This window comes from Epithele typhae, assembly GCF_022376455.1.
Source record: "Epithele typhae strain CBS 203.58 chromosome Unknown BXZ73scaffold_53, whole genome shotgun sequence".
Taxonomy (NCBI): Eukaryota; Fungi; Basidiomycota; class Agaricomycetes; order Polyporales; family Epitheliaceae; genus Epithele; species Epithele typhae.
This window is the reverse complement of record NW_025954244.1, coordinates 35,463-52,138: the sequence shown is the minus strand read 5'-3', so window position 1 is coordinate 52,138 and position 16,676 is coordinate 35,463. Positions and strand designations below refer to the sequence as shown.

Genomic DNA, 16,676 nt, shown 5'->3' with positions numbered 1-16,676 from the left:
GAGTCCATCGACGCCTTCAATGGAACCTTTATGGACCTAATCACGAAGGCACTCATCACAGAACCACGCGCCCAACTAGCGTGGTACCGACAATCCCTCGATGCTCCAGTACGCAACAAGATCCTGGACATGGCCACGGTACCTGCAGACCTCAACACATGGATGGCGCGAGCCATTGATGTCGACAGGAACTGGAAGATGAAGAAAGACATGGACAAGATCCTCGGGATCAAACCAAGGTTCAAGACGAAGGTGGTTAAAACCACAACCACAGAAAGATCGAACAGAGAAGTCAACCGACTCTCTGCGGAAGAAGAACAAGACCTACGAAGCAAGGGATTATGCTTCTATTGCAAGAAAGGAAAGCACCTGGCACGATTCTGCCCAGCCAAGAAGAAAGGAAAGCCGGAACAGCAGAAGATTCGCGCCATGAGGGAGGACCAAGAAGACGACCCTCCCAGCGACTCTGAAGCCGAAATCAACGCTACTATAATTGACGAGACGGAGGATTTTTAAAGCGGCAGGACGAATCGACGCCGGATCTGCCTAATACAACCACCATTCATGTAACCCTTGTATCGAATACCGAACGGCGAAGACACGCCTTATTACTCAACGGTTACATTGAAGTGGGAAAAATCGCCGTCGAAATCAAAGGCCTCCTCGACTCGGAGCCGACGCAGTAATCATCAACAAAAGAATAGTGGACAAATACAAACTCCCAACGGTGCTACTACCAGTACCTGTTCGGTTCAAAAACGCGGACGATACGATCAACAGCTCAGGAAACATTACTCATCGCGTAGAAGGGAACTTCACTCTCAACGGAAACAAGCTACCCACCCACTGGTATGTGGCCAATATCGGACGAGATGATGTAATCTTTGGAATGCCCTGGATTCGAAACTACAATCCAATCATCAATTGGGAAACCGGGAAGGTGACCATCAAACAAGATAGGATCAAGAAACAACAGGAGCTACAAAAAACCCGACAAACGACCACCCCCCGAAGGAACCCTGTGGGGTACCCACTCAGAGCAGACGATCAAGAACTATTACTGGCATACTTAGAAATGGACATAGATGACGATAAACCGACACACAACCCTTCCAAAGTCCTCACAGAATGGTTTGAAACCAGCAAAATCCGACGAGCCACGAAGTCAGCGGAAATCGCAATCGAAGCAAATAAATTGAAACCCGAGGTACCGTTAGATGAAATCCTACCGGACTTCGTGAAAGGATACCGCAAGATATTTGAAAAAAAGGCCGCAGAACGATTTCCAGAATCCAAACCATGGGACCATGCAATCGATCTAAAACCAGGCTTCGATTTTCACAAGGACAAGAGATGGAACAAGATCTATCCCCTCACCCTCACGGAACAAGCGAGCTAGAAAAATTCATCGAAGAAAACATGAGAAAGGGGTATATCAAAGAATCAAAATCCCCATTCGCTTCGCCATTTTTCTACATTCCAAAAAAGATGGAACACTCCGACCAGTCCAAGACTACAGGGCCCTCAATGAAGGAACAATTCGAAATGCGTACCCACTCCCACTAATCAGCGACCTGATGGATAAACTCAAAGGGGCCAAGTACTTCACCAAGTTGGACGTACGAGCTGGATACAACAACATTCGAATCAAGAAAGGAGACGAATGGAAGGCCGCTTTTATAACCCCCAAAGGACTATATGAACCCACAGTAATGTTCTTTGGACTATGCAACGCCCCAGCAACCTTTCAGAGTATGATGAATCAAAACTTCGAGGACCTCATTCGCGAAGGATGGATGGTTATCTACATCGATGATATTCTAATCTTCTCCAACGATTTAGAAGAACACCACAGAAGAACACTAAGAGTTCTCAGAAGAATTCAAGAACTAGATTTCTACCTAAAACCATCCAAATGCGAATTCGATAACAAGAAGTAGAATTCCTCGGATCAATCATACGTCCCGACGAAATAGCCATGGATCCAGTAAAAATCAAAGCCGTACTGGAATGGAAGCAACCAACCAAATTGAAGGAAGTACAGGCCTTCCTAGGATTTGGAAATTTCTACAGACGATTCATCAAGGACTACTCAAAGGTGGTCAAACCATTAACATCGCTAACGCGAAAAGACACTCCGTTCAAATGGGACGAAGACTGTGAAGCAGCCTTTCAAGAATTAAAGCAGCGTTTCACGACCGGACCAATCCTCAAGATGCCGGATCCCTATGAACCATTCCAAGTAGAATGCGACGCGTCCAAAGTAGCAACGGGAGCAGTGCTACGCCAGAAAGGAAAGGACGGAATATGGCACCCATGCGCATATCTATCAAAATCGTTCACAGAAGCAGAAAGAAACTATCAGATCTACGACAGGGAATTACTCGCAATCATTCGAGCATTCAAGGAATGGCGACATTTATTGCAAGGATCACCACACCCAGTAGAAGTCATCACAGACCACCAAAACCTAACGTATTTCCGCTCCGCGCAACGCTTAAACCCGAGACAAGCAAGATGGCATCACTACATGAACGAGTTCAACTTCACGTTGAAACATCACCCTGGAAAAACAATTGCGCAAGCCGACGCTCTGTCCAGGAGAACAGATCATGAACAGGGGGAGAATGATAACAAGGACATGATCATGCTACCGGAACAAATTTTCTCACTCAACTCTGTCCAAATTGACATCTCCCAACAAATCCGAAACAACAAAGCCCGCAACCCGGATCTAATACAGTTCTTGACGACCAAAGCGACTGACAAACCACGACCTGCCTGGGGCAAGCCGAGCGATTGGAAAGAAGAAGGACTGTTACTATTCAAAGAACGTATCTACGTACCACCCGACGAGAACCTCTATCGCAACATTGTCAAAACCTATCACGAACCAGCCGTAATGGGCCACCCGGGAATTCAGAAGACGTTTGAACTAGTCAAAAGAGACTATATATGGGACGGAATGCGCAACTTCATCACCGAATACGTAAAAGGATGCGCAAAATGCCAAACCACCAAAGTCAACACCCATCCAACCAAAACAGGATTATTCCCGATCCCACACAGCGGGAACACTAGGCCGTTTAATGTCATAACCACCGACTACATCACAGATCTACCAGAATCAAACGGATACAATGCAGTCCAAGTAGTCGTCGACCATGACGTTACGAAGATGGCCATATTCACGCCTTGCACGAAGAATATCACAGCAGAAGGAGCAGCAAAGCTACTATGGGACCAAGTCTTCAGCCGATTCGGAGTCCCCTCCAAGATCATATCCGACCGAGGCCCGCAATTCGCAGCAGGAGCGTTCAGGGAACTCCACAACTAATGGGAATGGAAACTGCTTGAGCACGGCGTATCACCCGCAAACCGATGGACAAACAGAACGAGTAAACCAAGAACTAGACCTCGCTCTGCGCCTCTATTGCGGCAATAACCCAAACGAATGGGCAGATCACCTCAAGGAATTCGAATACGCGCATAATCAACGAACACATTCGGTAACAAAGAAATCGCCGTTTGAACTACTCTATGGTTATCAACCACAACTAGTCAAACTCCCACGCAAGAACCCGAAATACCCAAGCACGGAGGAACGGCTCTCCGCCCTCCGAGCTGACCAAGAAAATACAATTGCAGCCCATAATCACGCAGCCGCGGCAATGGCACGGAGATCACCAGGACAGCTCGTCTCGTTCAAGAAAGGAGATAAGGTCCTTCTAGAATCAACCAACCTCCGCCTCCCGTACCCACACAGGAAACTGGCACCCAAACGAGAAGGACCCTTTGTTATCACGAAGTCATGGGACCTGTAACGTTCAAATTAAACCTACCACGCACTTGGAAGATTCATCCAGTCTTCCATGCCGCGCTCCTGACTCCATATCGAGTCACCAAAGCACATGGCCCGGACATGCCACGTCCACCTCCTGACGTCATAGACGGCGAAGAGGAGCATGAAGTGGAAGCTATTCTTAACCACCGAATGAGAGGACGCAAACGAGACAAATTGGAATACCTGGTGACGTGGAAGGGCTGGGAGTCAGCAGAAAACTCATGGGAACCCGAGCACCATTTGAAGAACGCGCCCGATATCCTGAGGGTATATAAGAAGAGACACAAGCTCCTCTGACCCTCATCCCACTCCCACCTCGAATGCGCTTCTCAAGATGCCTCGCCACCACCGCTCTACTCCTCGTCGCGCTCCCCGCCTCTATCCCATCCGCCTCACTACGCCGGACATCCACGACACCCCGACTTCATCAATAACCGCCCCCAGGTCAACTACGACCACCTTCCGACTCTCTATCGCACTAACGAGAGTCGCGGAACCCTCGGAGACCGCATCGGGTGGACCGTCGCGCACTCCGACCTCCACGGACACGTCCGCTACCGCACCCAACATATCCCCCACACCGAGCCCCTCGTCAACGAATACCGCATCGCGACCGAGGCGTTCGACGTTGGAAGACGGTCGACCACTTCGTGCAACGCGCTGGAGCCCCTGCCAGCCAGAAGGCCGTCGCCAAGGAGGCCTCGCTGACCCTTCGGGCCCTCATCGCGCGAGCTGCCGACGTCGCACTCGACCAGCTCACCAGCATCGAGGTCGCGGCCGCCCTCGACGACCTACTCCCACCAACCAGCAGCACCTTCCCCCCTGGGGAAATATCCCGTCCGACATCGTAGAATGGGGATCCCCCAGCGAGCCCGCCCCGAAGAACGAGTCCGCAACCAGGCCGCCTGGAACGCCCTCACTCCGGCGAATACGGGCACCACGGACGACCTCCCACCCCTCATGCCGTACTTGACCTCCCGCCGCTGTAACGCGCGCCCAAGACACCTCCACGCCGCAGCCTCCCCCTATACGCAAGAAACGATTCCGACAAAGAAAACCAACCCCCGGTCACCACCACCGACCTCCTCGCAGCCCAGTCTCTCCTCATGGTCCACCGCAACTGGGTCCGAGCACAGACCGCGAACGCGGAACCCGGAGTTCAGTTCGGAGTCCTCAATCTCCCCCCCGGAACCCTTGCAAGCTCCTCACGACTAACCCTCACTGGACCTGACGAATCCCCGCGCCCCGCCACCACGACGCCCTGGACGACATCTTCGCCGAGCTCGAGCGGAGATCATCGACTACCACGACGACGAACTGTTCTCGTCACCCCCTCCTCGCACACCTCGATGGCGCGTCCAAGCGGGATCAGGCGGTACGTAATCACCGCCCACGTCAGAGTCGACCACTACCTCGGAGCGCGACTGGACTCCTGGCCGGAGCTGTTCACCCCCGCACGTCTCTACGAATACCTCGAGATCGGTTTCCCCCAAGTCCACGCGAAGATTCGACACGACCTACACCTCCTAGTCGCCGAAGCCATCGCCAGCACATCGACGCCCCATGCGACGAAGTTATCGAGAATCGGATCGTCGACACTCAATCATGGACACCTACCGCGAGAAGTTCGATCAACCCATCATCACCATACTCCGGAACTACGAGGGTGCTCACCTCCCGCTCCAGGAGTACGTCGATCGAGTGTCGATTCAGATCGCCTCGGACCTCACGGCCGTCGGCATCGGGCGCGCCCCCGCGGACGTGACGCCGTCGACCACCACGTAGGAGGTCGGGACGACCCTCTCCGGGAGAGGGAGCTGATGTTACGATCGAGGACGCTAGTACGTTGCCCCCATTTAATTTCTATCCATAACCCCACTCTCCCGATACGCCCGCCCTTTAAACACCTATCGATTGCCCCCTGACTCGTACGGACTCATCTCAACTCACTCTGCCGCACCATGACTCGTCGATCGCTCCTAGTCACCTTATGTCGCAGGGACTCGGAACACCTCATACGGACTCGTCGTGACTCGCAGATAATATGACTCCCCCCGCTCTCCACCTGTATATAAGGACGACGCCCCTGAGCGCTCCCTCTCCAGACTTGAATCTCCTCTTGTACTACTACGTCTACCTTGACTACGCGCAATCTCACTCGTTGTCGCTCGCACTCGCTCGATAGCACGCAAGCGCTCTGAGCATCGCCACCATAACCACAAGGCGCCTAGGTCGTATTCCAGCTGGAATAAGCCCTCAGACGTAACAGCCACAGAGAGCAGTGGACCAGGTGCTGGGGTAACAGACCATCTGAAGCAGAGAATCGGGAAGAGCAGGCAAGGAGGAGGCGAGAGGTGAGTCCAAGTGTGCGGTGTAGTCAGGAGATAACGTGAACGCGCACTTCCAGCGAGGCCGAGCTTGAGACGCCCATATCAGCCTGGCGCGGTGCTGGTGTTCTTCGGCGACTAGGCTACTCTTGCCGCTGGACTGCTAGGAAACTCGCTCGCTCTTCCCTGGCTGGCTATGTCTACGACAATATCAACATGACATTCAAGGTCTCCGAACAGGTACTGGGGCATCAAGACACTCAAGAGAGCGGCACCTGCGCCACAATTTTCTCCCTCTTTGACGCGCCACCGGCCAATATGAAGACCAAAGACCTTGTCACATCCATCAAGACCGCCAGACCTCTCGAAATGAGGGATATCCGTCTCACTGCCAGCGAGACGGAGCTGTTCAACAGGTGCTCCATTCATGCCATCCTACGTGTTATCGTTCACGGTGAGCCCGCATTTGCGAAGTTCCGTGCGCAAGTCAACGCCACCCTCCCTCCGGACGGGCTCAAAATCCCTCTGCACAAGACTGCCATACACCCACTCCCCACCATGAACATCGACGAGTCGAGTGTCACTGGCAACGCCTCAGTTCTGGACTACATCTTCCGCCGCGAGCTGAAATTCGACTTCGGCGCTGCTAGGTTCCGTGAGGTTGTACGGCTCGTCTTTGGCGACCAGCTCTCTCTTGCCCGACTCCGTACTCTCATCCTGCACCGTGTTGGTCACGACCAGCTCGCCTCGTCCTATGTGAGCCTTGTTCTTGGACCTGGTCTCTTCCATTACCAGATCGCTCTCATCCACGGCATTCTCGAGACCCACTTTGGTGAGCCAGAGGGCAAAGGCACACTCAACGCGGCAAGTCTCTCGTTCTTCAACAGTGTGCTGGGTCGCAAGCCCATCTTCTTGTCCTCCCTCCCTCCCTATCGCACCTGCCGTGACCTCATCTTCACCTCGCTCACTGCCGGCATCCTCTCCTGTCTCAAGAATGTCGCGAACGTCAGTGACCTCCCGGAATATGCATCAGAAGTCACCTTCAAGCAGCTTGAGGCGCATGCGCTGAAGATCCATCAACACTTCTCCGTTGGTGCCGTGAACAAACTTCGTGAGGATCGCGAGATGGAGGTCGCCGAACATCTGGATGAACACGAGCGTGCGCCCGAGGTCACCAGCAAGAGTGATCACGATGAAGACCGCCCTCCGTTTGATCCCCTTCTTGGCATCAAGACCGGAGACATGGTATTTGAGAATGCTGTCTTATTCCTCCGCGACGCTCTCCTTCTACGCGAGTTCAACGACGCGATCAAGAGTGGTTGCTCGGGTCGTATCCTTCTGTCTCTGAAGGTGCTCGCCTTCGCCTACCGGGGACTTGGCCGCACGAAGTATGCGCACGAGGTCATGCACCTCTTGCACTCTTTCACCACTGTATGGCCGGAGCCTCTGCGGTAAAGATCTATCACCATCTGCTCATGTGTGCGCTGCTCACTCCGACTTCAATCTCCGCAGCGCAATTGTGTTGAAGAATTGGCTCGTGAACCCGACTGGCATGGAGAATTCATGGGTGCCAGTCGATCTCCTGCAGGAGCATATGAACTTGATGATCAAGGTATGTCTTCGTCGTCTCTGCGGAGCTGGTGGCGATGTTAAATTGTCCAGAGTGTCTACAAAGCTCACGGCAGCAACTCATCGTGGCCGTGGCTCGAAATGATATCGCCTGATGTTGTCGTCCTTCGCCATCTCATGACGCAGATCAACACCTACATGGGGGACAAGCTCGGGAACAAGCACAGCACGCCCGACACGACCCGCGATGTTGCATCGCTGCGAGAAGCAATGGAGTCCCACCGCATCTTCGTTGTCGAACAGGGTCGGGTGCTCACCGGGATGAAGCAGGCTGTCGTACCCAATGCTGTCGATGTCGGACAGGATGCTGTACTCGGCCCTCTCGAGGACTACAACCAGACATTCAAACGTTTGCAGGTGCGGCTTGCCCGTATACCGCTCCTCGACTTGCTCGCTGGCAGAGCGGGTCCGACACTGTCTGCCTCGGGGGTTACTACACAGGTCGGCCGAGTTTCCACTTTGTCCTACATGCCGCAGGCATCCTTACGCTCCCATGCTGCAGCCCACACAACCTGCCGATGGCACGGTGGAGAACGGCGAAGCGGGGGAGCCCTCCGACGACCTCGACAGCACAGCTGTCTTTGCTCGGGAGGAAATTCCACAATCATTGGCTGATATTGACTATGACTAGTTACTGTGCCCTTCTAAAATACAATTACCATCCCCCTTCATCCGCTTGAGCCGCGCGGGACTGTGCGCTGGCCGACGACGCGGGAGCACGAGCCGCGTGTCCACGCCGCGCACCCTCCGTGACGCCTCCCAACGCGACCGCCGTCACAAGCCGTCGCGCACGGGGGAGCGGCGTGCCCCAACGAGCCCGTTTGGGCGGGGGAGTGGAGCGAGGGGAGGGCACTCACATCACGTGATTGCCTTTTATGGTGCGCCTGCCAAAAACCCCTCGAGTTGGACCAGCCCCTTGAGGAGGTACAACGAAAAGGGGATGGATGATCGAGCCTAGTCTCGAGCATTCCCAGACCTAGGCTCGATCATCCATCCCCTTTTCGTTGTACCTCCTCAAGGGGCTGGTCCAACTCGAGGGGTTTTTGGCAGGCGCACCATAAAAGGCAATCACGTGATGTGAGTGCCCTCCCCTCGCTCCACTCCCCCGCCCAAACGGGCTCGTTGGGGCACGCCGCTCCCCCGTGCGCGACGGCTTGTGACGGCGGTCGCGTTGGGAGGCGTCACGGAGGGTGCGCGGCGTGGACACGCGGCTCGTGCTCCCGCGTCGTCGGCCAGCGCACAGTCCCGCGCGGCTCAAGCGGATGAAGGGGGATGGTAATTGTATTTTAGAAGGGCACAGTAACTAGTCATAGTCAATATCAGCCAATGATTGTGGAATTTCCTCCCGAGCAAAGACAGCTGTGCTGTCGAGGTCGTCGGAGGGCTCCCCCGCTTCGCCGTTCTCCACCGTGCCATCGGCAGGTTGTGTGGGCTGCAGCATGGGAGCGTAAGGATGCCTGCGGCATGTAGGACAAAGTGGAAACTCGGCCGACCTGTGTAGTAACCCCCGAGGCAGACAGTGTCGGACCCGCTCTGCCAGCGAGCAAGTCGAGGAGCGGTATACGGGCAAGCCGCACCTGCAAACGTTTGAATGTCTGGTTGTAGTCCTCGAGAGGGCCGAGTACAGCATCCTGTCCGACATCGACAGCATTGGGTACGACAGCCTGCTTCATCCCGGTGAGCACCCGACCCTGTTCGACAACGAAGATGCGGTGGGACTCCATTGCTTCTCGCAGCGATGCAACATCGCGGGTCGTGTCGGGCGTGCTGTGCTTGTTCCCGAGCTTGTCCCCCATGTAGGTGTTGATCTGCGTCATGAGATGGCGAAGGACGACAACATCAGGCGATATCATTTCGAGCCACGGCCACGATGAGTTGCTGCCGTGAGCTTTGTAGACACTCTGGACAATTTAACATCGCCACCAGCTCCGCAGAGACGACGAAGACATACCTTGATCATCAAGTTCATATGCTCCTGCAGGAGATCGACTGGCACCCATGAATTCTCCATGCCAGTCGGGTTCACGAGCCAATTCTTCAACACAATTGCGCTGCGGAGATTGAAGTCGGAGTGAGCAGCGCACACATGAGCAGATGGTGATAGATCTTTACCGCAGAGGCTCCGGCCATACAGTGGTGAAAGAGTGCAAGAGGTGCATGACCTCGTGCGCATACTTCGTGCGGCCAAGTCCCCGGTAGGCGAAGGCGAGCACCTTCAGAGACAGAAGGATACGACCCGAGCAACCACTCTTGATCGCGTCGTTGAACTCGCGTAGAAGGAGAGCGTCGCGGAGGAATAAGACAGCATTCTCAAATACCATGTCTCCGGTCTTGATGCCAAGAAGGGGATCAAACGGAGGGCGGTCTTCATCGTGATCACTCTTGCTGGTGACCTCGGGCGCACGCTCGTGTTCATCCAGATGTTCGGCGACCTCCATCTCGCGATCCTCACGAAGTTTGTTCACGGCACCAACGGAGAAGTGTTGATGGATCTTCAGCGCATGCGCCTCAAGCTGCTTGAAGGTGACTTCTGATGCATATTCCGGGAGGTCACTGACGTTCGCGACATTCTTGAGACAGGAGAGGATGCCGGCAGTGAGCGAGGTGAAGATGAGGTCACGGCAGGTGCGATAGGGAGGGAGGGAGGACAAGAAGATGGGCTTGCGACCCAGCACACTGTTGAAGAACGAGAGACTTGCCGCGTTGAGTGTGCCTTTGCCCTCTGGCTCACCAAAGTGGGTCTCGAGAATGCCGTGGATGAGAGCGATCTGGTAATGGAAGAGACCAGGTCCAAGAACAAGGCTCACATAGGACGAGGCGAGCTGGTCGTGACCAACACGGTGCAGGATGAGAGTACGGAGTCGGGCAAGAGAGAGCTGGTCGCCAAAGACGAGCCGTACAACCTCACGGAACCTAGCAGCGCCGAAGTCGAATTTCAGCTCGCGGCGGAAGATGTAGTCCAGAACTGAGGCGTTGCCAGTGACACTCGACTCGTCGATGTTCATGGTGGGGAGTGGGTGTATGGCAGTCTTGTGCAGAGGGATTTTGAGCCCGTCCGGAGGGAGGGTGGCGTTGACTTGCGCACGGAACTTCGCAAATGCGGGCTCACCGTGAACGATAACACGTAGGATGGCATGAATGGAGCACCTGTTGAACAGCTCCGTCTCGCTGGCAGTGAGACGGATATCCCTCATTTCGAGAGGTCTGGCGGTCTTGATGGATGTGACAAGGTCTTTGGTCTTCATATTGGCCGGTGGCGCGTCAAAGAGGGAGAAAATTGTGGCGCAGGTGCCGCTCTCTTGAGTGTCTTGATGCCCCAGTACCTGTTCGGAGACCTTGAATGTCATGTTGATATTGTCGTAGACATAGCCAGCCAGGGAAGAGCGAGCGAGTTTCCTAGCAGTCCAGCGGCAAGAGTAGCCTAGTCGCCGAAGAACACCAGCACCGCGCCAGGCTGATATGGGCGTCTCAAGCTCGGCCTCGCTGGAAGTGCGCGTTCACGTTATCTCCTGACTACACCGCACACTTGGACTCACCTCTCGCCTCCTCCTTGCCTGCTCTTCCCGATTCTCTGCTTCAGATGGTCTGTTACCCCAGCACCTGGTCCACTGCTCTCTGTGGCCTCGACATCCATCAAGTCCTCGGGTTCCGGGTCGGCGGGGCCAGTCCTCACGTTTGGCAGTCTGGAGTGTGCGCGCGAGCCATGTTGTGAGTCATTCTTCTTTGTCTGGCTGTGTACCGTCGCCCCAGAGAGAGTCGACGATGGTGGGGACCCCAGAGCTTGGTCTTCGAGCTCTAGCTCAAAGCCGTCCTCGTCGGGGATGACGAGGGCTTCTACCAGATCGATGTCCTCTGCATCGGGGCGGACACTCTCCACACTGGGGATGTCTTGAGAACGGGGATGTCTCTGTTCAAGTTGTGGATCTCCGTCGTCGTCGTCGGTTTCTAGTCCTGGTGGTGGTATGTCGATGTTGCCGTGAACTTTTGAGCTCCCAACAATTGCGTTGTAGCTACTACATATTCCAAGTGCAGAAGCGACTGAGATGGACTGGCGAGAGGTGCCGGTGGCATAAAAGTACAGCGCGTTGACGTGCTTGATGAAACTGTTGTTCTGACTTCTTTCGCCTAACAGGTCGACAAGAACGGTGCCAATTCGCTGCCGCAAACGCTCAGTGCGTTCTATCACAACAGTTGGTACACACCCACTCACCTTCTTCTTGCGGATGACTGATTTGTCCTCGTTGTCACACCGTGCAGCTGTAGTCTTTTCTTGCTGAGGGGTTGTTGCAAAACACATGAGGAGAGAAGTCGTTCTCGGACACAGGCTGAAGATGCGGTCGTGGAGATCCGCGAGGTCGAGGGAGAGAACACGCTCAACTGTGAACAGTTGGGCATTGGTTTGCAGTAAGTGACTCTTTGTTACCGCCTCGGCCTCGACTACAATGACTTGTGAAACCGTGTCGAAGGCCCAGTCGCGCACTGTCTGCTTGCTGGTGTTGGATGGCTGACTTGCCCACAGGTCCAAGATCTCCCTAACATTCTGCGGGTGTGCGAACAAACCTTCCCAGCGGTCTCGTCCACAATCGGAGCTTGTGCTTGATATCCACTTGACGAAGCCACCCCAGGTAAGCCCTTGTTTCTTCAGTGTGTTGAGGACGTCAGCGTAACACTTCACCTCCCTAGTGGCAGCGTCTTCAGTACTTGCTTCTTCAGCTCGAAGACTCTCCTGAAGACGTGTATCAAGAATGACACCCTGACGTTCATATCGACGGGTCAGGGTCTCGCTTTGACGGTGTCTTGGATCTTCCGACCCGACAATGGATTCGCCTGCCACACCGTCAGTCTATCGGTCTCATCCCTTCAATATGAAAGACATTCCTGGGGCGGGTACACCATCAACTTGAGGGAGAGGCCTATGGCGCCATGGGCTGTTGGCTATACCGGGGTACCGGGCTGGCTGTATGCGCGGTGGTGGCTGGTCGGCACACGCGTTCCATACCGTACCTGAGGTGTGTTCATCATTCACATACTCTGCATTGTTTTTAGCGTTAAGAGAAGGACCAGACCCCGAGGAAGATCACCTACCTGTTGTCTGCAAAGTGGATGACGATGCTGCTGGCTGCTCTGTGCGTACATCCTTTGCCCAATCTGCTAGCTTGCCGACTGTAACATTGGTTAATCAACTTTCTCCCCAATGCATGTACCACACGCAGTATATACCAAATGTCGTCATGGTGGGGGGCCGCTGAGTCTGGTCGGTATTACTGAAACGCTGTAGCGGTGTCATAGGCGCTCTTCTCAGGATATCGTTGGACAGGTGGCCCATATTGTATACAGTCTCAGTCATTTCGTAGTCGAGGGCCGAGGTGGATGCTGCGACCTCCGCACGCACCACGACGACACACTGCCCTCCTCACACGCCACGACGACATGCCGCCCTCCTCACGTGCCACGACAACGTGCTGCCCTCCTCACAGCGTGCCACAACGACGCGCTGCCCACCTCACGCTCTACGACAACTCCCCCACCACACACTCCGTGACGAGTCAATGTCGTGTCCTCTGCACAGTCTGTGTCGTGCGCCAACGTGTCCTGACTCCTCTGTACGCAAAGTGATCACAGATCGTGTGCAGGACTCACGCGGCACACAGCTTGCCCATGCCTCGCCATTCCTACTCCCATTATGCCGCCTCACCAACAGAGCCTTTGGTCGATTTCATTTCTCGTCATCCTCTCTCAGGTTCTGAGGTTCAAAAATTGTCTCTACTCTTGCGTGACAAGTTCAAATGGCAGAATGATCCAAAAGAGTTCCAACTTGACGCCATCCGGGCCCAACTTGAAGGCGCCAACATGGTGATTCAAGCCCCCACCGGTGCAGGAAAGACAGCAATCGCTGCTGGACCTCACGTCTGGCTTGATCACCGAGTGACGTTGATGATATGCCCATTGCTCACTTTAGAGAATGAGATGGTAGGGTTTATCCAGATTTCTCTGCGCATTTTCTGACCTCGTTCTGTACCAGGTACGCACATTCAAGTCCGACTACGGTCTCTCGGCAGTTGCAATCAATGGCGAAAATAAAGCCTGCACTGATCCCGCTGTTATCCAGGTGTGTTTCCTTCGTGATCATTCAATGCAATGGCTGAGCTTGCCCCATCTAGGCGATCTTTGATATGCGACACCAGATCGTACTCATCTCACCCGAGATGCTTCTGTCACAGACCTTCGTTGATACTTTCCTACGCAATCGCAGATTTACTCGTAATGTTGTGTCAATCTTTGTCGATGAAGCACACTGCACCGTCCACTGGGGCGCCGACTTTCGCAAAGAGTATGGCACATTGGGCAAGATCCGTGCTTTCCTCCCTCGTGATACTCCCGTTATGGCTGTCTCTGCGACCATCACTCCCCGCGTCAAGAGAGCGATTCAAACATCTCTGCTTTTTGGGCAGTCATCCCGTCAATCTCGCTGGAAGAACGAGGGCAACGATCGCCCGAACATATCCATTATCGTGCGCGCTCTAGAATACCCCCTGAGCAGTCTACTTGACATCGATTTCATTGTCCCTGATACCATCACCTCCCCATTAGACATTCCCATCACCCAGATCTTTGCCGACGACGTAGAGCTTGGATCCAGGGTTGTAGACCATCTGAACGAGAGGCTTTGTCGTATCCTCGGCGCCTCTTCGGACACACTTGCCGTGCTGGATCTAGACAGTTACACACTCCTGGAGTGTGTTCGGCCATTCAACGCGCAACTCTCTCAGGAATACCGTACCGCAGCGATGCCGGAGTTCCGGGAAGGCAACATCCGAATCCTTGTATGCACCGAAGCTGCGGGAATGGTGAGATCTCAACCCTCGTGCTCTTCCGTCCCTCGAGCTCATGCTTAGTCTTGCCCCGGGGTAGGGTAGCAACAACCCAAAAGTCATTCGCACAATTCAACTCAAGAAACCAAAGAAGCTCTCCCAAGTAGCACAGAGGTTCGGCCGTGCTGTCCGGGGTGCCGGGCTTCGTGGAGTTGCCATCATGCTCGTCGAGCGGAAGTGGTACAACGTTGATCTCGTCTCGGCTAACCCAAAGCCCAAGAAGGACCCGAAACTCACACAGATCTACGCTCGCGAGCATGGTGTAGATCGAGGGAGCTCCACGAAGGAAGACACTGTTCCTGTGGGCTCGCAGCCAACACTGGATCTTGACAGTGACGACGAGGGCCTTCTAGTTTTCATCCAGAGTCTCACCTGTCGGCGCCAGATCATAGCGGAGATCTTTGATAGCACTGTTGACTCCGGCAGTGAGTTCCTGATCTCTCCGGCTCCAATGCGCAACTGAGTCTCAGCTGTTGCTTTCATCAGAGCTGACGGTACCCTGCTGTGACATATGTGACCCATCACTTCTAGATCAAGCTCGTCCATCGCCCCCTGTGAAAGCTGAAAAGCAGTCTCGCATGCCGAAGAAAGGCACACCTGATCGTGCGGCTCAGCGGAAACTCATTGCATGGCGCTCCGAGGTTCACCAACGTGATACACCAACATCCGTCTTGAGCCCGGCCGCGGTCCTCAACAGCAAAACTATCGAGCAACTCGTGTCTCACGGGTGTCTACCCGCAGAAAAAGTGTCGCACATGCTTCGAACTCAGTGGACCAACTGGGATCTGTACGGGACTGAGCTGATGGCGTTCTTGGAGAAGATTTCACTTGTCTCGCCTCCCGAGACAGCTGAAAAGCAGACAGCCAAGGGGTCGGAGAAGCGCGCTCGCAGCACTTCTCCAGTGGGTCAGGCGAAGCGCCCGAGAGCGCCGGACGACGACTCTCTGGTTGATCCCCACCACCATACCCTCCACACGACCACTGTCGCTCCTATCGTACCTGCTCTCTCTGATCCTCCTGTCTATGGCAGCATGTGCGTCTTGCTTGACTTCAGACCTCCTCAGGACACCAAGCCTCGCCGCCAGCCCACCAAGTCTCGTCGCAAGCTCATCAAGTCCGAGACGGCTGCGTTAGGTGTGCCGAGCCCCCAAGTCAGCACTCCGCCGTTGCCGCAGCATGTGCAACCCCAACAGCCACCTCTTCCTCTTTGTACGCAAACCTCCCTCTCTCATACACCACCTCCAAAACCTCGTCCTCGTCCTCGCAAGAAGTTCCGGGTTCAAGCACCCCACCCCTGTGCACCTTTCGTGCAAGAGCAAGCATATGCGGAGTACAAACTCGGCATACACCGTCCATCAAGACCTCCCTTGCCTGGCGACTCGCCAAGGGTACCGTCTCCAGATTCTCTTCGTTTGCTCTTTGCACAACATCAAGTTCCATCTGCCCCGCTTCCGGCTGCTACAGCTCTTATTCCACCTCCTCAAAATATCGGTGCACTGCTGCCGCATTCTAGCCTATCTGTCCTATCCTCGCCACACATCTCTGCTCTTCGATCGTCTACTCTGAACCATCATCTTGTACGGACACTCCCTGCATCACTACGTTCTCAGCACACGACCTCTCGTACCACAACTCCCGTATCAATGTTTGCACGCCACCGCGTTGGCGCTTCTCCCGCCCAACAACATTTGGGTCATCCTCGGCCTCATGCCCACACAGTCATCTCACAGTCAGCCGTCTCTCGTCCGATATCTGCACCCCGCTCCTCATCGGCCGCTATGCTTCCGCCGCCCACACCTCGCTCTTCTTCAGCTGCTCTGCTTCCTCCGCTTCCACCTCCAAGTGTCGGTAGATGGTGACTTTAGGCACGTGTTCTGTTTGTAATACACACGCTCAGCTTCAGGATACAGTGCTATTGCATGAGTGTATATACGTGCAACACCTTCCCCTTCATCCGCTTGAGCCGCGCGGGACTGTGCGCTGGCCGACGACGCGGGAGCACGA

The 16,676-nt window shown here is 54.6% G+C and overlaps 3 protein-coding genes across 3 annotated transcripts; 2 read left to right on the top strand and 1 right to left on the bottom strand.

Annotated features, from left to right (window-relative positions):
- Positions 1-6,246: 6,246 nt before the first annotated feature.
- BXZ73DRAFT_1550 (uncharacterized protein) lies at positions 6,247-8,181 on the top strand (the record flags this gene model as incomplete). The annotated part of the gene is made up of 3 exons (XM_048017514.1): positions 6,247-7,622; positions 7,684-7,783; positions 7,834-8,181. Coding segments are annotated over 3 exons (1,824 nt in total), but the record flags the coding sequence as incomplete, so codon positions are not given.
- A 938-nt stretch (positions 8,182-9,119) lies between these two features.
- On the bottom strand, positions 9,120-12,466 carry BXZ73DRAFT_52020 (uncharacterized protein; the record flags this gene model as incomplete). Its single annotated transcript, XM_048020737.1, has 6 exons — positions 9,120-9,701; positions 9,752-9,851; positions 9,913-10,165; positions 10,253-11,273; positions 11,678-11,968; positions 12,029-12,466. Coding segments are annotated over 6 exons (2,685 nt in total), but the record flags the coding sequence as incomplete, so codon positions are not given.
- A 992-nt stretch (positions 12,467-13,458) lies between these two features.
- Positions 13,459-15,502, top strand: BXZ73DRAFT_52083 (P-loop containing nucleoside triphosphate hydrolase protein; the record flags this gene model as incomplete). The annotated part of the gene is made up of 5 exons (XM_048020748.1): positions 13,459-13,770; positions 13,823-13,909; positions 13,962-14,648; positions 14,713-15,097; positions 15,159-15,502. Coding segments are annotated over 5 exons (1,815 nt in total), but the record flags the coding sequence as incomplete, so codon positions are not given.
- Between the last annotated feature and the right edge of the window lie 1,174 nt (positions 15,503-16,676).